Below are 24,163 nucleotides of genomic sequence, written 5' to 3'. Positions count from 1 at the left end.
CTCCCTGTTCTTGATATTCAATGTGCAGAGGATGATAACAATAGGTTGGTCAATGCCTTTTGAGTGTTTTTTTTTTAAATCATAACTATTAAGAGGTCTGAAATCAAGGCAAGTAAATTGGTTATAATTTGACATAATCATTATTAGTTTACTTACGTTGCCTAATTATAGGCTGGATTTAAATAATATGATTTCTTGCTCAGTCCTCTGGCTAGAAATATTTATTCTATTTTCTGCTTTAGCAACCCCAAATTCATCATTAACCATCATCTTGTTCTTAAATACAATATTTAATTTAAAGATCATTACCTCGAAGAGACCTACTAAGTCACTGGAAAATAGACACAGGGATTCTAAGGGAAGGAGTTAGGTGATCCCAAGCAAAAGCCAGATTTTGCTGAAAAGGAATGACAGGTCAAAGATTAACTCCACAAAGCACCTGTGATTGTTGCAAATAAAAGTGGAGTGAATGTTACCACACTTAGTAATTTGCATGTATACCTTGGCATGTATATCTCTAATTTTTCAATTCCCACTGTTATAAATACTAAGCTCTGGCAGATATTTCATTGTTCCTCAACTCCTTTCATCCCAACTCTGTCTCTTCCCATCTTCATTCTTCCTCCCCTGTCAAACTAGGTGGAAAGAGAAGGGTGCACTTGACAGTCAAGCCAGGATTCAGTTACTCGAACTAGTCCCCACATGCTGTGTCCCTGTTCCAAGCATTTGTTCTCTTAACATGTATTGTTTCACTTTGTCTCTATAGCAATCCTGTCTCATTTTGCCAGTGAGAGAAGAGAGGCAGGCTAAACGCAGTAACTTGCTGAAGTTGAGCAGTTAATAAACAATAGTACTGAGGTTTGAAATTAATTTCTGCTCTCTTGTACCCCAAAATCCAAATCATGTTGGGTCCCATGAAATTCTTATTATGATCAACAACTTTCCCTGATTTGAAGATTATCTTTCAGTAATTTTATATGTCACATCCTCGCCACTGTCATTTACCAGCTTCCAAAAACCACATTAGCTTTTTAATTGGGTCAGGTTGATTCATTTCCTCCCCTGGATTATTCTTTATTTGCAGGGACTAATTTATTATGAAAAGAGGTCAAATTCAGATAAAATATCAAGATTATATGCCATCGGTGGGGAAAAAATGTTGGTGGTACATTGCCACAGGCATTCAAAGAAGATCTGGTTGACATATCAGATGATTGATCTCTGGACACTGAAGTAACTAAGATTTTCTTTTAAAGAAATTATGAAAAGGAGAGGAAGATGTTTTTCAGGAGTACATGAAATTTGACTTGCTATGCATTAAGAACGGTAATGTAATACTAATCATCCTGGTTGTACAAAACCATCTTCAATAAGCTGCTTTGCTTCGTGTTCAAATTTCCTTTTAAATCAATAGCACTTGCTTTGCTCTCCTCGGCTAAAGGCATTTTCAGTCCAGTAAAAGACACACACACACACATACACACACACACGGAGTGGAAATAAGTCAGCCATTTCCTATCTCAAGATTCAAACCTACTATGCTTTTCTGAAAACAAGATTCAAGCTATCCAACAATAATTTAATTGACTGTTCTGTAAATTACATGGCTGACTATATCAACAGAAGAGAAGTCATAGGTTTAGCAGGCAGCTATCATTTTTCTGATGATTTTCAGAGGTTTCTACTCATCATAAAATACCACATTACATAAGGTAATGAAAACGTAAATCTGTTTTCTCTGTAAACTTTTATTTCTGTTATTTTTATGTATAAAATATATTATTAATTTGTCTCATCTTATAGATGAAGTAAATGTCAGAACAAAACATCTGAAGTACAACAATGTATTTAATAAGAACATTAATAATGCCTCTGGTTTTAGTGGATGATAACTGGTTGAATGGTGCTATTCAGGAGATCATTGTGATGGGAAATATGTATGCCACAGGACTTCCTCTTAGGCCTCATCTGTTTCATACATATTACAGATCTGGATAAAAATAGCAAAGGTAAATATATTTTCTCCATGGTTGACACAGAACTGAGATAGTAGAAAACAGAATGAATGATAGACTCATGATAGGAAACACAACATATTTGTGGGACAACCTAACTCTAATAAGAGGTAACTCAATTGGGATGACAGTGTTGTCTTGCTTCTTGGTTTTAAAAAAGGTATAATTTTAAAATAGGGGATGCATGGTGAATATGGCTTAAAATTAATACATGAAAAAGTCTTAGAAGTCTTGAATTTATAGTAAGCTTACTATTTGTCACCTATGTATATAGCTACCAGAAAAAGCTGATAGGATTTTGAATTGCATTCATAGAATTCAGTTATTTGGCATAAATGAGGTAACAGGCATAAGTGAAGCCTCTACCCTGTTCTGGTTTTGACCACATCTTCAATATTAGATTGATTTTGAATGACGTACCTTTAGAATGATATAAGCAATGTGAGGTTTATTAGGAGAATGATTTTGAAAGGACTAAATGGCAAGCATAGCTAACATCAGTTATTTTAATCTGAAAAGAAGGATATCAAGAAAGAAACAAGGACCTGGTAGATGTCTTGAAATATTTAAATAGTTGTAATTTTTAAAGTAACCACAAAATACAGGACAAGAATCTATGTCTGCAGGTCTCAAAAGAGAAAAGGACTTTCTAATAGTCAAACTGCCCAGAGACAAGGTAGATATCTTAAGGAAAAGATTCATTTACCAACTTTAGTGTGTTTGGTATATTTTTTAATTATTTAAAAGTATATTTATAACCACTGTTTTTATCCCAAGTGCATTTTAAGTCCTGCAGAAAAGATAGTGAAAAGAATGGAATATTTCACTGCAGCTATATGGACAACCTCTAATTATAGAAAGATACCAAAGAAATAATTGGCCATTGTAATTTCTTGCAATGAAAGAATATGGAGAATTTTTAACCACAAAGAGTTGATAGCTATAGATAACTTAGAATAGAGGGTTAAGAAAAGCTCCTTTCAGCAACTAACATTTAAAGAGAGGGTTTAAATGATGAGTAGAAATTAGCCAAATGAAGAATGAGGGAAAGCAGAGGACAAAATTCTTGGTGAAGGGATGAATCAGATAAATGAGCTTGATGTATTCTGAAGAGGGTAGAATGCTAGAATAGCTGTACTCGAGGGTAAAACACAGATTGGAGTCATAGAGCAGTCGGTTTTCAAAACTTTGCTCTGGAATAAAGATTTTATCTAAGGCAAATGGAAAGCTATTGAAAAGATTTCAACTAGGAAATGACATAAAGCAGTTTTGTGTTTTAGAAGTTCACTTTGGCTCAGCATTGAAACAGATGGAAAGCAAAAAGAGAATAACCAATTAAGGAGAAGAATAACCAATTATATCCTAGCAAAGAAATGATCGTGCCTTGAAATATGGTGGTGGCACTGGAAATAATAGAAGAGGGAAGGTAAAGAGATACTAATGAGGTATAATCCACAAGACCTGGTGTTCCATTATTCTAGGGAATGAGGAAGATGAAGAGAGTCATTGGAGACTCCCAGAACTCAGAAATAAGCACCTAGGCAGATGAAAAGTCTACTTCCAGTACAGGGAAACAGTGGAGAAAAAGTTTATTTGATGTGAAACAGATCAAAAGATTTGAACATATTTATTACATCTCATTATCTCCATCAGGAATCAACCTGTGACACAAGAAGGACATGCAAGGTAGGCAATTGGATATTTTAGACTTTCTGCAATCCCCTGGAACTTTTGATTATCTTACTCTACCCCAGGCTTAATGTAGTAGAATTTTCTAGAGAACATAGCCAATTTAATGTGCTGAGCTTAGATGCAATGGAAAAAATTCAATGATCATTGAATTTTGCACTAACACACTAAAATTGCACGTTGACAATGTTAAGTGCCTATACCTTTATAAGTGGAAAGATGGACAAACTGAGTTCTACATGTATTATTACTTTCTAGGAGCAAATATGCTAGATGAGTCATGAAATATATCTGAAAGAAGAGAGTCCTATCTAGTGCCTTCCATTTACATTGCCAAGTTTGTGTTATATGATGCCACCTGCTCACAAACCAACAGATCCAGGAATCAAGCCCTTGTCAAAGGCAACCACCCAATGGCTCCAGCGGTCTATGAGATGATGGTCTTAGGAATCTAGCTCAATTGATGCAGCATTCTGGATAGTAGCAGTTTAACAAGTCAGAATTTTGTTTTGACCAGAGACAACAAGAGTGGGAAGAAGTAAAATTAGAAAAACAGAAGTAGATGGATAAGCAGGAACACAAGATTAAGAGAGAATTAGGCAGAGAGAGAAGCAAAGATTAAGTGAAGAAGAATTACAAGAATGACAATTAAAAGTACAAGGCTCAGGAGCAGATGACAATGTGACTGGAATTCTCAGCTCATAACAGCTCATTTATACGACAAGCATTTATTGAGACCTGCTTTTAGGAGGTAATTTTAATTTAGTTAGTCACCCATGAGACCACTGGGAGAAGAGAAGTCCAGGAAGAGAAACTGGAAATTACAAAAACTCCAAAATGGAGATATGTTTGTGATATTTGAAAAATAACAACAACAAAAAATCATTGAGATTGGACACCAGTGAACAAGGGGCAGTGAGAAAGAGGAGGTAAAAGGGAGGTTGGTGCAAGTCATGCAGGGACTTGTAAGCTATGGCTGGATTTTTAATTGACAGGAAGATGTTGAAAATTATGATCAAGGGGATGCAATGATCACATTCTTGAGTTGAAGGGATTACTCTAGCATTTAGGTGGAAACTGGATTATAAAGGGGCAAGAGCAGAAGCAGGGAGACCAGTAAGTAGGCTACTTCAGTAGCTCAGGCAAGAAAGAATGGTGCTGTGTACAAATTAGTAGCTGTGGAAGATATGGAAAGCAGTCACAAAAGGGATGCATTTTCAATTAGCATTAACAAGAGTAATGGATTGGGTAAGGAAGAGGAATCAGGGTTACACAGAGGTTTTTGTTCTCAACAACTACATACAATTTTTTGAGAAGGGAAAAACTGAAAAAAAGGGGACAATGAGTTTGGTTTGGGACATATTCAATTTGAGAACCCTAGTAACAATCAAGTAAAGAAATTCACTGGAAAATTGGAAATGAGAGTTTGAAGTCCAGGAAATGTGTTAGAACTACAGATACAAATTTGGGAGTCATCTATATATCAGACCTGACAGAGTGCCTTCTAAAATGGTTTCCTGTGCTCTATTTCTTCCTTTGTGTGCCTCATATAAAGCCCTCATCACAAGAGGTATCCTGGACATGTCTCATTTTCCTGGGTAAATAGCATTCCAGGCAGAGAGAATGGAAAGTACAAATGCTCTGAAATGGAAAAGTTGGGGTGTTTAAAAAATAGCAAAAATGCCATGAGACTGGATCCCAAAAAATAAGGGGCAGCATAAAAGCTGAAGTCAAAGAAGGAGGTCTGGTGAACCCATATGTATCATAGTATCTGGAACAGAGAAAAGTAAATGAATCTAGAAAGCAGGAGAGTAGTCTGTCTATGGATTAGTTGACACAGCATAGATGGATGTGGCATCTTTCACTTCTTGCCACTTTGACCTCTGTAACCAGTAACTGCTCACAGCCTAGTAAAAGAAAAGTGAGGAATTTGCTGGTTATTTTCTTCTGTTCTGCTTTGTTTTACCAACAAGTTGTTCACGGGGTCTTTCATGACGCCCTAATTGGTCTTTTTTCATCAGAGAACCATTAATCACATATGTTCTTTTTTGCTCTCCCAGTAAATTCTTTTTATATTCAATAGCAACATTTTTCACTGCAATTTGAAGAATTACACATTTCAGAGCAATTGCTTTATTGTATTTAGGATCTCAGTAACATTTCCTTGTTTTAGTTAGTATCTCGATCACCTTTCCTTTGCTAATTCAACTTTCTTAGGATTGAAGAGTCTTAATGTGTTCATCATATGTTACCACTGTGATCACCATATGTTACCATTGCTTAATTGTCTCTTTAAATATTCATTTATAGTTCTCAGGGACAGGTACTGAATTAACCATGTAGATTTAGCTTTAACTTTTTTTTCATCAGAAGCAAGAGACTTACCTATTTACTGGCTATTGTGAGGAAATTAGTGGCTAATAATAATATCCTAAAGTCTTTTGAAAGAATTACTGTGCTTGGGGGCCTCCCTGGTGGTGCAGGGGTTAAAGACAGCACTGCTAAGCCACTGCCAGCCACTAACAACATGAGTTCGACACCAGGCCAGGGAGCTAACCCACATGGCACAGCAGACCTCTCCTGTCTCGCCCACTGCTCCCCTCAGCAGTATGTTTCAGTACATCTGCCTGTTTTGCTCCCCATTCTCTCTGGTGAATCCTCTCATCCCCCGCTCCTCTGGCTTGCACCCCAGTTCTTGTATGCATAAATAAATAAATCTATAAAAAAATAATTATTGTGCTTTCTCAAGTTTTTAACTAAAATGGTTAAAAATGATTGTCATTGAGTGGCCATCTCAGAGTGCTATACAGTAATACAGTTATATGCCAAAAGATGCAATATGACTATATTTCCTAAATGTTTGGATCCCACATTCTTATGATACTTTGAGCTAAATATAACAAAAATCATGAGCCCCTGGGGCCTTGATTTTAAGATTGTCCTTTAAAAATAATACTGTTATTATCTGAGGACATGAGAACAGTACTACTTTAGTTAAATTAATTCAGGATAGAACAGAAGAAACCATTAAATAAGTGACCATGTATTTTCTTGTTGCCTGCTCATACCAAAACTGTGTGTCTTGAAAGTACAAGATGACTTACAAGAGGGAAAACATTTTCAAAGTGAAGGCATTTATCGTCAGAGAGGGATGCTTGGTGGACTCAAAAATTGCCCTGGAATAAGCTACAATGCTGATGATTGCATTATTGACTGCAATCTTATGAACATGCAAGCATGGTATTTTATAGCAGCACAGGAAGGAAGTTTACTGAAAGTAGTAGCTATTAATGTGTTCATTTCTATTCTATCTCTCTGAAAAGGCCCCAAGTCTAGAGAGAATACTGAGTGGAAAATTTCACTACCAATTTAGACGTCTCTCCAGACTCCAGAGGAAGCTGCTCAGCTGGCCTCTCCTGTAGTTGAAACTGAGCTGGACGACTACATGATGAACCACTGGGCGGAGGGCCCAAGCACCAGACTGGAACATGAGCTACTGGACTGGACACACTCTGCTTCATGTCAGGCACAATTTTGTGTGAGAAATAAAAGAAGCCTTTCCTAGAACTGATGTTGATCAAAATTCTGAGGCACTTAGACGTTCTTGTGGCAGTTCCAATTTGAGGGGAAAATTCTGGGAAAACGCCAGAATCTGAACTAGCATTCTTAATTGTTATGTCAGCAGCTGCTACATGTACAGCTAATAGTTGTTTGATTGGGTTTCTTAGAGCTGCTTCTGACACAGGCAATGAGGCAACTCTTTTCATTAAATCTGCCCCAAATTCAAATTATTCTACTTTGTTTAAACTAAGAAAAAAAAAGAAAGAAAGAAAAACATCTGTCAATACTGGCAAGATTGTGGAAAAGTCCCTCAGAGAAAATATGTAAGGAAAGTTAAAAAAAAATGTAATTATTTTGGAAAATCTGAATTTCCAGACTGAGATTCTGAGATAGCTATAGTTATCTATAGTTAACTATCTAGGTAGTTCAGCTACCTGCTTTTCTTTCAATGGAGCTAAGTTTTAAATGAATAAAGTATCTTATTAAAAGTAAACTACTGGTGGGCCTCCCCGGTGGCGCAGCGGTTGAGCGCTGGGTTGCGAAGCTGCCCGCGGCCTCTGCGGCGCCGGTTCGATACCCGGCTGCTCCCCGGCCACTGGAGGAGGGTCCCACATGGCGCGCAGACCTCTCCTGCCACCCGCTGCTCCCCTCAGCAGTGTATTTCGGTCCTTCTGCCTGCTCTGCTTCCTGCTCTGGCTCTGGTGAATTCTCTCACCCTCCCACGCTTCTGACTGTACCCAGTGCATATATAAACAAAACAAACAAACAAACAAATAAATAAATAAAACATGCCTCTATTTAAAAAAAAAAAAAAGTAAACTACTGGGCCTCCCTTGTGGTTCAGGGGGTTAAGCACTGCACTATGGGGCTGTTGGCAACCTCTGAAGCATGAATTCGATCCCCAGCCCACCAGGGAGCAATCCACGTGACAAGGCAGACCTTTCCTGACTCGCCCGCTGCTGTCCTCGGCATTGTACTTCAGTGTATCTGCCTGTTCTGTTCCCCATTCTGTCTCTGGTGAATCCTCTTACCCCCTGCTTCTCTGGCCTGTACCCCAGCTCTTGTATGCATAAATCAATAAATCTTTAAAAAAAAAGTCACATTACTCAGTTGTAGAGTTGAAAATAAGCGCAGTTTACAATCAAGCATAAGGTCCTGAGAACAGTCTGCCATCCAAGAATTTAACACTCACAAACACCCCAAACAGTACCTGAACAGTACCTTTCATGGCGGGTGGTGTGTAAACACTCTGCTTCCTTTGCTTAGGAGATGCATTCTGTGACTGTGGACAAAGAGAAAAAGTAAGACTTCTATTTGATACAATGTCAGCAGCCCTGTGAGGGAAATAAGCACCATATCATATTTCAAAGAGTTTTCTGATTCCCCCCATCAGGAACTACATCTCTAATTAATGAGAAAATATGCACATGTTCCCCAATACCACAATCTTAAGAGATATACGAACTATAGGTTCTATTTTACCACAAAGCTTTCCATCCATTACAGTCTTGAAATTATTCTTTTTATTTCCTGAGTACTGTTAGTTTATTTTTAAAAGATAGAGAAAAGGGGAAATCAATCATTCCATTTGAGGAAAACCTAAGAGCCAAGACAAAATATATTCCAAAAGACATGTGTGAAGGGCTACTATACCTGTTCATAGGATTTTTGAAGAAGGAAGGGATTATTAGATAGTGAGAATCCTTGGTAAATAATGCCAATATAAACCCCTCTGAAATTGATACATCTAATCTAACATCTCCATTTACTTGGAATTGCAATATTGACACAATATTCTTTTCTATGTTCAAAAGAGAAGTCCTTTTTTTAAACAAAACTTCTATTTAACACTCTTACTGAAACAGAATGGATCAGGATTAAATTACTGAGGAAGGTATTTTGTATTAAAAATGATAAAATTTGGCACAGGAACATGTCTCAGAGTCAAACTACAAATAATTATATGGCTAGATATACATATATAGCTTAATTTACTAAATAATAAAATACATATATATATTTATGTGTGTGTGTATATTTTATACCCCAAGCATATTATGTCAAAAACTCCCTTTCAATAACGTGTCAATTTATATTTCAATGTGGCAAAGGTAAGTGTTTAATCAGTGAATTTTACTGTCTGGAACATAAAATTATCTTTGCTTTTAAAAGCTCAAATATTAATAGTTATGAGTTACTTTTGGTGGATTGTTCTAGGTTTTACATTTCCATATTATAAGTAACACAATGTAGTTGAAAAAAAAAACTAGAAACACTTTCATGATTAGAACTTAAGGCTTCTTTCCTTGTGCATGCGTTTAAATGCCCTCAAGGATAACATCAAGATATTATATTTACCTAATTAAAAAGTGACCTATTAAAAAGGAAAAAATTCAACCAAATAGTTGCCAAATCTATATCAACCAACAAACAGCGTAAGAAAATTCTCTAGAATAGAGTTTTAGGTTCCCATATATTTTGTATAGGTGCAGAAAGGCTGACACTCAGTCTACACTCATGATAAATGTGTGTATTGATTGTTTAGTACCATAGCAGTAAAGCTGATTAAATAATAAAAACTATTTAAATTTTTTTTAATAATAAGAGTTTTCAATGCATTTTCACATTTACAATGTCAGTATATTCTCAAAGACATCGTTTGCTCTTTTGTTCTTTCTGTATTCTCTTCTGAGTATTGCCGTATGTCTACTCATGTGACCATTGGAATTGACTATTAAGTTGGTACACATCCTATTCAATATTTGGGCCTCTTTTGGGTGCAAGTTTACTCACTTCCTTGTATTCTGTATATTCTGTGTCATCAGTTCTCCCATTCTCTTTCCCTCCCTTCTTTACTTCTTTTCTTGCATTGAGGTAACATTGTTATAATTTGGGAGAATATGTCCACACCTCCTCAGAAGTATGTGACCACACCACACTCACTACTATATTTCTCATTTTCTATCTTAACTATTATGTGTATATGTGGAGACTTTGACCTCAGGATCTGCTCTTGACTTCACATGCCAGGGTACCCAGCTTCTAGCTCCAAAATTTCAATATTAACTGGCCCCAGTCTTGATGGCCAGATACAGCTAGCCACTAAATAGAAATGATCAATACTGTATCTTGAAACTAAATGCAATAGTTTATTTTGGAAGTTTTTTCAGGGGGTTTTCATAAGTAGTGAATCAAATAAACCTAGGGGCAGAGATTTAATGACACAATTGTACTGTTTGTTCAGTCAGAAAAAGCAAACTAAATCATTTTTATATCACAGTTATATTGATATCACATATTATATTACATCAAAACAAACTGTGTTTTCAGTTAACTTGAACACTTATTCTAGAAAATATAAGAAAACTTACTTCTGCTTGTGTGCTAGTCACCCTCTTGTCATCTATTTCTGCAAGAGAAGTAGGCATAATATATTAGAGAGGTGATATTCTTCCTTATAATATGCATAGTAACATTTTCAGCAACAGAGATCAAAATGATTTAATAATTGCCTTATGCTTATTTATTATATATGTCTTAGTTTGATGGCTGAGCAGGATAGGAGAATGGGAAGAACTGGTTTCCTTCTGAAATAACCTCCCAAAGGTTTACTAGAAAGCATTCTTCCTGAAATCCCATATGGCCCAACAGCCCAAAAGGGGGCCATGGAGAGGACCCTCAGAACAACTGCTGGTGTCTCAAGCACACAAGCTGAGGCATGAGTGATCTTCGCTTGTTGCAGAAATAAATTCTAGCCTTTTACCCAGGCAGGGGAAGAACAAGTGGTACTTTAGGAATGGTGAGGTCAGGAAAGCTTTACTACTCATGCATGAGGTCTCAGACCTGGGTAGTCCCATAAGGTCTGAGCACTGGTCTAGAGACAAAGAGTTTCTTTTACACATAACCACTTTACTTGATAAAGTTGGTTAGTTAGTAAACAAATTCTTGACACAGGAAAAGTGGAAGGATACAGATCTTTGAGGATGGCCTGGGAGAGCAATCATCCTAGCAGGCTGCCGACCTTGTTTAGATATGCTTATTAAGGAAGCAAACTTGTTATTTACATTTCCAGGTCTATGACTCTTAACAGGGAAAGATTTTCCTTTTCTTAGCAGTTCCCTTTCATCCTGGATGACTGAAGCCTCTGTCACCTTTTCTCAGGCTTGCTGCTAAGTAGAAGCAACCTCCTTACCCACTTTTCTATATATAGACCGTGGAAAGAATCAGTTACTTTGTCAGAAATATTTCTTTTTACCACGCCAGGGCAACTTCCACACTATCTGACTAAAAAGGAGTATGAAAAAGAGAAAGAGGCAGAAGAGGAGCACATATATTTCCCTTGAAGAGAGGGAGGGCAACATTTCCTACCTTCTCAATTACTTTGTGCAATTCTGTCCCTGATCCAATATGTGCTGTCTACAAGAGACTTACTTTAGACATAAATAGACAACTCAGGTAGCAATGAAAGGACATAAATGTAATTCCATGAAAAAAGTAACCAAAAGAGAACAGGGATGGCCATACTAATGTCAGACAAATTTTATTAAAAGCTCTAAGAGACAAAGAAGTGGACAACAGTCTAAGTCACAGTCAAGAAGAGTCTAAGAAGGCGTGATAAATAGATATGCTGGGCTTTCCTGAATGAGATGTTAAAATATAAAAAAAGATTAAGTTAAAACTAAGAAAAAATGAAAAAACTATGAACTTCTGTTTAAAATAACACATTAATGTTGGGTCACTGTAATACTTTAATGCCAATGTAAGATGTTAATAATAAAAACTGTGAGAAGGGGAATAAATGGCAACTCAATTTTCCCTCTATTTAAATTTTCTGTAAGTATAAAGCTCTTCATACAAAGCTGTCTATCAATAAAAACTTAAGCAAAAAAAAAAGGAAAGAAAAAGCATTAACCATAAATAAAACATTTTTGTTATGTGGTCAGGATTCTGTATGTGACTGGAAGAGTGGATAGTCATTATGACAATAAGAAATATAACTGAAAAGAAGTTCATGAAAGAACATGATTTAAAAATGTCTTATGGGGTCAGTTAAAGATCATTGGGAGAAAGTAGGACTAAGGGTACAAGAAGGAGATTTTAAAGTTCAATTAAAGTTGTTGAAAGTTGATACAAGCAAAGAAATGTTTGTGGAAAAAGAGAACTAAAAAGATTTCCAAACAAGTGCAATGATAATGAGAGCTCTTTACTTTGATTTACTTGCTGATTAAATGTGGAAAAAGAATAAATATAAAAGAAAATGTTATAGGGCAGGGAGAGGGGCAGCCCAAACCCTGCAAACCTGCCTATTCTAAATGGGTTCTGCCATCCGCCGCATCAACACAAAACATATGAGACTTTAATGGGAAGGAACTTTAATACAATTAGGAAACAATACAGGAAAGGCAAAGAATCTAGTTTCTAAATCAAGCACCAAAAGTTACTCATTCCCCTCATGGGTAAAACTCCATCCAAATGGGATTGGCCCAGAGCAAGGCCCCAAAGCCTGCCCCAAGTCTAAAGCATCTTCCAGTGGGGACCCACAGAAAAGGGTCAGAAACAACCAGACAAGCCCAGAAGTAAAAGAGCAAAATCAAAATCAAGATAAAAGCTGCCATTGTCACCTCCCCACGGGTCTCACCCACATCTGAGTCACCCAGTCTACAACCAAAAGACAAGTGCAGTTTCTTCACGTGTCTCTAGGCTCCATGTGACTCCTCTAGGTCTCCTTCTGGCTCCATCCTGCTTCCTTCCTCAGTCTCCTCTGCAGCTTCTCCTCTCCCTGCTCAGCTCCACCCTCCCTTGGGTGGGGCAGGGAACCTCCCCCTTTCCTGGGGACCACCCTGTTACAAAAATACTCATATACCCATTTGATTATACATAATCCCACACACCCATTTTAAAATCATTTTTCCATCACAACACATCCTACCACCTTTCAAAGCTCAGTTCAAAAGACATCTCCTTTAGAAAATCCTTGCTAATTCATGGCTTTCCCATTCCAAACTGGAAGTTACCCTCCTTTGCCTATGACCAGTTCTTTCTCTATGACTGTTCTAACTGTCCTATTGTATTCATGTTTGCAGACACAACACTATGGTCTTTACCATTTTATTTCCTCAACTATCTCTAAAAGAATGGAAATTAGCCTCACCGTGTGATCCTTCTACAGCTCTTAGCACTGCAGCACAACCAAAACATAATAACAGCTCGCCATACAGATAAATCTTAATGCCTACTTTTTGTAAAAGAAGACCCTCTGCTTGCTGTGTCTCTTCATTACAAAATGCAGCAGTAGTACAAGTACTTGGTCATACTAGGTGTAAATAAACAATTTTCACAAGTACTTGATTTGCAAACTTCTAAAGGCAGAGACCACAACTTCTGTATTTTTATCACTTTACTGGGTCCCAGTGGTACAAACCCTCAATTTCTTACAATATTACCTAAATCATTAAAAAATGAAATCTTAGAGGGAAAAAAGACATGTAACCTTATGTATATATAACCTTTCTCTGTTGGTTCCTAGAGATTGAGAATTTATCTGGATCAAGGATTTATGTGTGTATGTATATGTGTGTGTATATATAGATATGTACATATCTATATATACACACGCTTAAAGAGAAATTAAAAATAAGTGGTATATAAAGTCAAATTTAATGTTCTTTATAAATATCAGCCTCACTCAATAACTAAAATCATGGAAATGCATGATTTACTCAGGATATTCACTACAAAAGAACACCAACCCATATATAGAATGGTTTGGTAAAGGGAGATCCAATTTCTAAGAATAAAACAAAATTTTGATGAGTTTAGATAACAGAGTCACTTGAGGTTTTATTTTCAGCAGTTATTTTGGAAATGTGAGGGGTAAAGTCAGTTTAGAGGAAACTGGAGTACTTCCAATAAAAAGAGGCTTTGAAGACTCCACTGCTCAAAAGAAATAACAATGACAGATTAACTATAAAAAGACATGACTAAAATGATATAATCGGAGTCAAAAGTTACAGACCATAAACATAAGAAAAGCAAAATGCAAAAAGCAAGTAAGAAACCATGGGCTGGAAAGATGTTAGCTCTCCAAGCAGGCAGTCAGCTGGGGGTTCTTCTGACTGACTAAAGAGACTAACTTCATGTGAAGAAAGAACAGAAGCCAGGCGTGCAGACTTTAGCTTGAAGCAGAACTCTCTTGCTATGTTGAGAAAAGACACTAATCTGTGTATCAGGGGAGACAGAAGAAAACATCTTGGAACACCATGTGCTCAGTGACTACTTCTGCTCTCTTTCTAAGTTCACCTTGAAACTGGAGTGCTGAGGTCCAAACTGAGACCTGACTCTAGAGTCTGTAGTAATGACTGGAGAATGACTCAGGAATATGAACAAGGAATGGTGATCATGGGGTAGGGGCAAATCTCACTGCTGATGAGCAGAAAATTAAAATCTCAAAACATAGGAGAATAAAGAACATTTAAGAATGACTGCCAAAAAAGCAATTGGAAGATGAATTCCTTCCAGATGAAATGACAACTTCAGAGCAATTAGAAAACGTTTGTCTTTAAAATCAGTATACTTGAAACCCACAAAATGACAAAGAAGTACATCCAATTTTCTTAAAATCACAAAATATTAGAACAAACCTAAACTGAAGTGAAGCAAGAACAGGTGGACCTAAAAATAAACAATTAGAAATATAACATTTGGAAATATAAAATTCAGAAATAAAAAGCAATAAAACTTAGACTGACTTAAGTAGAGTAAAATTTAAAAATCTTAGGCATTGTCTCCTTGGAGCTTGCATTCTAGTGGGAGGGAAAAAATTAGCAAATGAACAAGACTTTTAGATGTCATTTAATAAATCAAGAAATAGGGCAGGATGTCGAGTTTGGGGAGTGTGACATTACTATTGAAAAAAAGAAAAAGATCTTGGACATTATACATAAAACAAACAAGGAGCTTCCTTCCAAAACAGAGAAGAAAACAGACAGTGAGGGACTCCGAACCCCATCAAAACGCAGTGTGTCCCCCACAGGCTTCCGTTAACTCAGAACCTAGCAATTGCGAAATGTTAATAAAAACTGACAAAAAGAGAAGCTCTCTTTCTCTTTCTTCTAAAGGAAGCCTACTTTCTCTAATCAAACGACTAGGAAAGGACAGGACGCCTGTTTTCTAAACACAAAAACTTTTAGACATTAACTGCTCTTCTTTCCTGTTTCAGGAAGCCAAATGGCAAGGTGGCACTTTCACAAAGACCTGGTGATAATAAAGCGACCTGAGAGAAATGACACGTTGCCAATAGGGAAAAGCAATTTGAATAACAGCATTCTTTTTTCTTATCAGAAGCCATGAAAGCCAAAAGGAAATGGTACATGTTGTAAATGCTGAATAAAACTGTCAACTCTGCGGTTCCATATCCCTTGAAGTTATACTTCAAAAAAGAAAGGAAAATAAAAACAACCACAGCAAAAGAAAAATTAAGAGAATTTATCATTGATAGACTACCCTAAAATAATGGCTAAAGAAGTTCTCTAATCAAAAGGTAAATAATTTAAAAAGGAATCTTGGAACATAAGGAAGGAAGGAAAAAAATTATGGAAGTGAAATGAGTAAATATAACTTTGTCTTCTTGAGTTTTCTACATTATGATTGACAATTGAGAGGAAAAATTTCAACAGTCTGACACAGTTCTCAATGTATGTGAAGGAAATATTTAAGAAAATATCATAAATGAGAGATAGTAAAGAAACTTAGGGAGATAAAGTTTCTTCACTTCCATCAAACTGATAAAATGTTGGCACCAGGAGACTGTGATAAGGTTTATGTGTTAATACAGATAATGGAACAATCACTATTTTAAAAAAAAAATTATCTTACTAAAATTTGTGTTTGATACAGTGCCATTTAATATCTTTTCTACCAAAATCATTAAAAAATCACCAATCTAGAATTGATGCTGTGTATTTTTTTCAAAAAGATGTAGTATATTTAAAAAAAATCATTATAAAATTTTAACCATCTCCACTAAACATAAAACATATCTTCTCTACCTTTAAATCCAACAAAATGGTTTAAATATTCTTAGAGTGGGGTATAAATACAGAGAGGTCATTATTCAGCTATCAATATTTTTGCCTACAATCTAATCAAATTTTTGACTAAAAAATATTTGTAAGTGTTCTCTAGGGTCATGAGACTCATCTAGCATAGCTATAAGAATTCAACTTTCATACAGAGTTTGAGTTGAAAAACAGAAGTTGTATAAGTTTATAAAACACTGTGACAAAATAATAACTCATTGATTAGCTTTTTTTTTCCCCCACTAAATGTTCATCAGTGGAAAAACTGCAAGTGATGTGGTGGTGCATTTAGTTATCGAGAAAAACTATGACTACCCCTTATGATTATTATCACTTTCCCTGTATAAACTCAACACTGAAAAAGTCCCTCATTAAAGCATAATATTCCAGCTGCCATAATATTATCCCTTTGCTTCCTAATCTCCCTTCATCTAACAAGAAAGTAAATGCTACACCTTCACAGACTTTATACACTAGCCAGCATCTAAGTTATCTTTCTTGAAGAGATGCTAATCATACATCTTCACTGAAAATATTCATGAAATTGCAGAGTAAGTCTCAATCATGCAAATATTATTTCCCCATTTCTTTTTCTGTCCTGTTAATCTGATTTTTCCAACAAATGCTGCATCTTTCCACATCAATTTCCTCAGTAAATCTAGAAGTATTCAGCAGAAGATAAGTTATTTTCACATCTAAACTTTGTGTTTTGTTGGTTTATAAAAGGCTTTGCTGCTGTGGTTTTGTTTTTGTTTAAAAGCAGAATGTACTCCCTTCTCTCAGGGAAGTGTCTCCAAAACATTCAGAGAGAATGTTTTTGATTCCCTTCTTTTTAAAGTTAGTCAAGAGGAAGTGTATGACTGTTATAATACAATCTGGTTGAAGTTGCAGTTAAATGTGCCTGGTACTCACACTCTAGGAAGTGCATGCAAATAACACCAAAACTAATATATGAAGTGGAAAAAATCTTCTGCATTAAAATATTTTTGTAAATTATATTTATTGGAGCAAAAATGGTTTGCAATGCTCTGTATGTTCTAGGGTTATAAGCTCACACCTCTCAGATGAATAATACCATATAACCCTCCCTCCCCTCCTTGCCAACACTCAAACCCCCACGGACCCGCCCCAGCCCCGGCCACCAAGGCACCCAAAATCCTCCTGTTCATTCAATCCCCACTCCCTTCTGTTCCTAGTTCCCACTTTCCCCTTCTGGTAGCCTCTGCTTTGCAACCAGGTTTTAAGGTGCTTTTTTGGTCTGTTCCTTTGCTTTGTGTTCTCTGCTTCACACCTGAGTGAATTTATCAGGTATTTGTCATTCTCCTTCTGACTTACTCACCGAGCATAATCCTCCAGTTCCATCCATATTGCTCTAAGTGGCAAGACTTCATCTTTTTTTTTTTTTTACAGCTGAATAGTATTCCGTTGTGTTTATATCTTCTTTATCCACTCATTGGGCACAAGTTTTTCCCAAAATTTGACTGTTGTAAATGTTTCAATGAATTGAGAACTGAATATATCCCTTCGAATTAGTGGTTTTGTATTCTTAATTAGGTACCTAGGGGAGGAATTGAGTGCTGAATCATATGGTATATCTGCTTTTAATGTTTTGAGAAACCACCACACTGTTTTCCATAGGGACTGGATCAGCTTACAGTCCTATCACCAGTGTGATGAGGGTTCCGTTTTCTCCACAACCTGGCCAACATTTATTGTTTCTGGTCTTTTTTATTGTGACCATTTTCACAGGTATAGTGTGGTATGTCATTGTTATTCTGATTTGCATTTCCCTGATAGGAAATGATGATGAGCATTTTTTTCATATGTTGGCCATCTATATGCCTTCTTTGGAGAAGTGTCTATTTAATTCTACCTAGTTAAAAAAGTTTTCTTTTGAAATTTTCTCTTAGCTTTGCATATGTTTTTTTTTTAATATTTTTTATTTATTTGTTTATATTTATACAAGCACTGGGTACAATCAGAAGCACGGGAGGGTGAGAGAATTCACCAGAGCCAGAGCGGGGAGCAGAGCAGGCAGAAGGACCGAAGTACACTGCTGAGGGGAGCAGCGGGCGGCAGGAGAGGTCTGCGCGCCATGTGGGACCCTCCTCCGGTGGCCGGGGAGCGGCCGGGGATCCAACCGCCGCTGCAGAGGCTGTGGGCAGCTTCGCAACCCAGTGCTCAACTGCTGTGCCACCGGGGAGGCCCAGCTTTGCATGTGTTTTACGTTCCACTTTCTTGTAAAAATATAAGTCCTGATTTATGGATAACAGGTAGATGAAGTGAAGCAAAATATGATTAAGTGAAACAAGATTAGTACTTATTTTGGCACGAGTCTTGGAGAACAAAATAAATAAGATGGGGCCTCCCGGGTGGCGCAGCGGTTGAGCGCTGGGTTGCGAAGGTGCCTGCCGCCTCTACAGCGCCAGTTCGATCCCCGGCTGCTCCCCAGCCACTGGAGGAGGGTCCCACATGGCAAGCAGAATTCTCCTGCCGCCCGCTGCTCCCCTCAGCAGTGTAATTCTGTCCTTCTGCCTGCTCTGCTCCCCGCTCTGGCTCTGGTGAATTCTCTCACCCTCCCGCGCTTCTGACTGTACCCAGAGGTTGTATAAATAAATAAATAAATCTTTAAAAAAAAAAAAAAAAAAGTAAGATGGTGGGATCATAAATGGCAATACCAGAGTGCGATACACAAGAGAACAAGGTAAGAATGGCCTCTGAGCAGGTAGTCCCGGGGTGCTATTCAGAGTTGAAAGGTGCACAAGCAGACTTGAAGAGTATAGGGTGGATTTAGAGATAGCAGTGTTGTATCCAAAAGAACAACTAAAACAAAATCAGCAGGTGAATTATGGTTCTAAGAGGAATTCAGTGTAAAGACTGGAATTACTGTTTCAAGGTACAGTACAAGTTGTGAGTTATATAAATAGGTGATAAGGATCTACTACCATGAAACCAAGCAATAAAACCTGGGCACAGAATCCAAGAGTTAGAGTTGTGAGAGAAGAAGTGACTGAAAAACTGAGCAGTAATTACAGTGGAGAATCACAAAACTAGGAAAGCAAACATGAAAAAAAAAGTCTGCCTTGATTAAGGTCGAGGTTTTTATTATTTATTATTTATTTTTTTATTATGATGTCGAGGTTTTCTTAGGGTGGTGTGGAACAGTTCACATCAGACCAGTGATATCGTTTATCAGTACGAGAAAACCAAGGTAAATTACAAAAGGTATCAAGACTTGCAAAAGCAAAGGAAACTACAGAGAGGTAATCTATTTCAGTGAAAGATCAACAAATCATATTTGCTGCTTTTGTAGAGGACTACTGAAAAACAGAATCCAAAAGATATTTTGGCCACTGTGGAACTAGAGTAACAAAACTGAAGACTTGAATGGTTTCAAACATATAACTTGTCTTCTCTTTAAAACATTTGAGAGATTAAAGCTGTGCAAAATATGTGAATAAATAATTAGAAATCCTCTTGAGAGCAGAACATAAATCCCAAAGAGGCAATGATTTCATGACTCTTCATTGAAAGGACTAGAACCAATATAAAACATAGGTAAAATGAGTCATAGCAAAACTGAAATCTTGTCTCACCCTAGCATAGCTTATATTTGGATTCATGGTCACTTTATCTGCCTAGTGGAAGGTTGGGTAAACCATTTAAACACTTAATTTTTATAAAATGTTTTGGAACTGCTAATATTTCTTAAATAAAAATGCCCAGCATTCATTAAAAATGACTATGTCCAAAAAAAACTGAAAATTAAGAGAAAATGGAAATTGATTCATATGTAATTCACATATTGAAGTTGGCAGTCAAAGACTATGATTAATAAGTTCAAGAGAAATAGAGGCAAACAGGGCCTCCCTGGTGGCGCAGTGGGTTGAGCACAATGCTGTGAAGTTCTCCGCAGACTTTGTAACACAGGTTCAATTCCTGGCCAGCCAGGGAGATTCCCACATGGCGCAGCAGACCTCTCCTGTCTTGCCCACTGCTCCCCTCAGCAGTGTATTTCAGTCAATCTGCCTGTTCTGTTCCCCACTCTGTCTCTGGTGAATCCTCTCACACGCCCCTACACATCTGGCCTGTACCCCAGCTCTTGTATAAAAAAATATATGAAGATCCTAATTTTTACAAATGAAGAATCAGCCACCTAGATGACTTAGAATAAAAGTTAAAAGAAGACAAATGAATACAGCTCTCTGAGAGTCTGTTTTTAAAAAACGAATTTCTCAATTCACATTTAACTTTCAAATAACTATTCAGAACCAAAAGTCAAGAGTATTAATATAAAGGATTTAGACATTACCCTCCAAAAGAAAGACTTCACAGAGAAATAAGATCCAACCACTTCATTCTCTGAGAGTTCCTAAAAATAAACAAATATTTGGCTACCAAATAAATAAATAAATAAATAAATAAAATATTTTAAAAAAATTAGAGGGAAACACTGACAAAATAGACAAGATCTTTTTTTTAATAATAAATTTTATTTTTATATTCCCCATACAATTGCAACGCCCCCATTCTGACCCCAATCCCTCCCCTCCTGCCCCTCACCCCCCAAAAAGTGTCTCTGGTTCATAGTTTCTTGTTGATTTTGATTTTCACTTTCTTATAGTTATTCATTTTCCTGGTCCCTTATTTAAGTTTTCTAGATTCCTGCTATGAGTGAGACCATCCGGTATTTTTCTTTTTCTTTCTGGCTTATTTCGCTGAGCATGATCCCTTCCAGCGCCATCCATGTTGCTGCAAATTGCATGTGTTTATCTTTTTTGAATGCTGAGTAATATTCCATGGTATATATGGACCACATCTTCTTGATCCAGTCATCTATTTTTGGGCATTTGGGCTGTTTCCAAAGCTTAGCTAAAATAGACAAGATCTTAATTTAAGAATCCAATGGATGATATTAAAAGCATTTTGCACCTAGCAGAAGATGAAAATAACTTAATGAACTAGGAGACAGAGTTATCCAAACTGAAGTACACAGAGAATAAAAATGAATGGAAGAAAACAGAACAGAGGATAACAGACATCTGGAACACAGTCAAAAGTTATAAAATAAAGGTAATTAGATTCCCACAAGAAGAGAGAGAGAGATAACAGTTGAGAATTAAAAAATAGAAAAGGGTATCCCCGGTGGCACAGGGGCTTAAGCACAGCACTGTGAAACTATCCACAGCCTCTTCAGCATGAGTTTTATCCCAAGCCAGGGAGCTATCCACAGGCACAGCAGTCCTCTCCTGACTGGCCTGCTGCTCCCTTTAGCAGTGTATTTCAGTCAGTCTGCCTATCTGTTCCCCACTCTGTCTCTGGTGAATCCTTTCACCTCCCACATCTCTGGCCTGCACCCTAGTTCTTTAATGCATAAATAAATAAATCTTAAAAAAAAAAAAGAAAGAAAACACCACATGACACCGATTCAAAAAGCTTAACAAACTCCAAACAGGTATAAGGACCAAAATATAAAGAGAGAGAAAAAAGCAAAGCAAAAATGAAAATTTCATATAAAGCACATCACAGCAAATCCTCTGAAAGTCAAAGACAATAAAAAAATCTTAAGAACAGCCAATTTGTAAAAAACCTGTCTTCAAAAAGCATACAGATGTGGGTCAAAACAATAGAATCTAGGAGACAGTGAAATAAACATTTAAACTACTAAAATAAAACATTGGTCTACCCAGATTTCTATATGCAGTGAAACTATCACTCCAAAATGAAGATGAAACATCAAATCAAGCCTAAGATAAAGGATTTTTTAAAACACATTCCTTTCTTTGGGTCAAGATGAAGTAGTAAAGCTCCTTATCCAATTACTCATTTTAAACTATTGACTTTTGCCTCTCTTAAGATAGATGTGCTTTAAATATTTCCTTTTTTTGGATCACAATTTAATTTGTAGTTCTCCTTGTCTAGTTTCTGACTTTAAAATACTGTTGCTGTTCTTTTCATAAACATAAATTCCTTTTTCCACCTACAATGTATGTGTATGTGGTGACTAGTCAGTGAACATTTTTCTTCTCTCTCATGAACTGAAAGTCCATTCCTTCAGGAAGTGGAAGAAAGTAGAATCATAGTGAAGCTAGATTTGCATGGTATCTGGACCACAGTGAATTTCATAATCACCCTATAACTCTAATTTCCCTTTGAGTATGATTATGCAAATGGTCCCTGGAATATTTTTTTTCTTTTTCTTACCTGTAAACCAAAATGCATTTATCTGGAAATAATAGGCAATTAAAATTCAGGGAGCACAGGTTTAGGTCTGGCACTTCTTACAGAGGAAAAAACAGAAGGATGAGGTCCGTAAAGAATGAGGTAATGGATGACAGGTGAAGGAGTCACAAGGTAAACTCGGTGTTCCTGAAATATTTCTGATAAGAATTGTTTACTGCAATTTTATTTGCATAATGCCTTTAAGAAAGCTCAGGGTATCTTTCTGTTATATGTTCCACTCCTCTATTTAATACGTGGGATTCCCTGCCTTGGCAGAAAACTAAGTTAGTCTCCTAAATCCTTAGCCTATTTTCATTTAGTTGCATTTTTAACATTTTCTAGGCCTGCGCTGGGGAGTGGGGAGCTAATACCAATCTGTAGAGGAGCAGTAACAGAGAAAAGTGATTTATGCTCTGCTTTTTGAAGTGCCCTAGAGATTTAATCAAAGACACTGCTACCATCATTGACAGCCTCACAAGGAATTTGCCATCAGGTGTTGAAAAACAGCAGTGAAATCTAAATTATAACATTTCAGCACTTGAGCTGGTTCTCTATTTTTGTATCTAACATACATAACCATAGAAAAACTTTTTTCTCAGAAGCCCTTGTATCACAATGATTGGCAAAATCATCTATAGTTAGCAGTAGGGGGAGGGGAATGGGCTGTAGGTTGGAGGACAAAAATTTCATAGAGGACTTCACTAGTTCAAGAACAAATGTTAAAACTGACATCTTCAGAACTGAATAAGAATAAGTCAAATACAAACAAAGAAATTCCTGTATGCACCTCAGCTCCTCCTTTTACATGTAAATTTGTCATCTCCTTGTGATTTTGGCAATCTAGCATAGAATCCACTCAAAATGCCAGAGAAATGTATCCTGTATTTCTTACATATCATAAGGGACTATAATACTCACTGTTTCTTTTTAGTAGGGTTTTGCAAAATCTCCTAAGACAGCAGCGGTGAAGACATCTTTTCTCATTTGTTATCATGCTTCCCTTTCCAAAATGACCTCAAGCCATAAGCCTTTTTTGCTGAAAGCCTGCAGCGCTCTGTTGGAGGTCTATCATTTGGGCTGTGAGTTAAGCCACTAGGCAGTGGTTTCAGCTGTGTTTTTCTTTAAGCTCTCAGATTTAGTCAAAACTGAGGCCCATATTGAAACCACCAGAGCTCTGAATTTATATGCACTGGAAAGGGGTGGGGGGCGGGGTGGAGAAAAGAAGCAAATAGTAGGACTAGTTTCACTCTATTGTGCCAAGATTCACACAGCTGTATTTTTCTTCCAATATTATTTACAGCTTTCCACTTTTAATTGATGAAAGAACATAACCTCATTGTCAAACAAATTTTTATCTCTAAGTCCCCTACAAAATGGTTTATTTCAATGCAGCCAATAAAAACTGGGTGCACAAAGAATTCTCTATGGAAACAGTGAAGGAGATGACGAAGCACAGGATGGATCATGTTGGTTTATAAAGAAAAAACTCAAATGGTAATTGACATACAACTTTGAAATCTTCCACCTTTGTGCTTATATTTATGCTTATATATTTTATAATTTCTGCTGCTACTTCCAAACATAATAGAAGAACAGAAA

At 36.8% G+C, this 24,163-nt stretch overlaps 1 protein-coding gene across 3 annotated transcripts in view; it reads right to left on the bottom strand.

The window, feature by feature from the left end:
* PPP1R1C (protein phosphatase 1 regulatory inhibitor subunit 1C) overlaps positions 1-24,163 on the bottom strand; it is a gene marked incomplete at both ends in the record, with an annotated part of 101,323 nt that overhangs the window by 34,900 nt on the left and 42,260 nt on the right. For 2 of the 3 annotated variants that reach the window (XM_084241498.1, XM_084241499.1), the window contains 2 exons: positions 8,487-8,547; positions 10,637-10,674. The exons of the other annotated variant lie outside the window; for it this stretch is intronic. In XM_084241498.1, coding sequence (XP_084097624.1) covers positions 8,487-8,547; positions 10,637-10,674 — 99 coding nt within the window. The remainder of the gene's footprint in view (positions 1-8,486; positions 8,548-10,636; positions 10,675-24,163) is intronic. 3 annotated transcript variants of the gene reach the window in all.

This window comes from Talpa europaea, assembly GCF_964194135.1.
Source record: "Talpa europaea genome assembly, chromosome: 1".
In the NCBI taxonomy this organism is placed as follows: domain Eukaryota; kingdom Metazoa; phylum Chordata; class Mammalia; order Eulipotyphla; family Talpidae; genus Talpa; species Talpa europaea.
The sequence above is the reverse complement of the archived record's forward strand: the minus strand, read 5'-3'. Positions and strand labels throughout refer to the sequence as shown.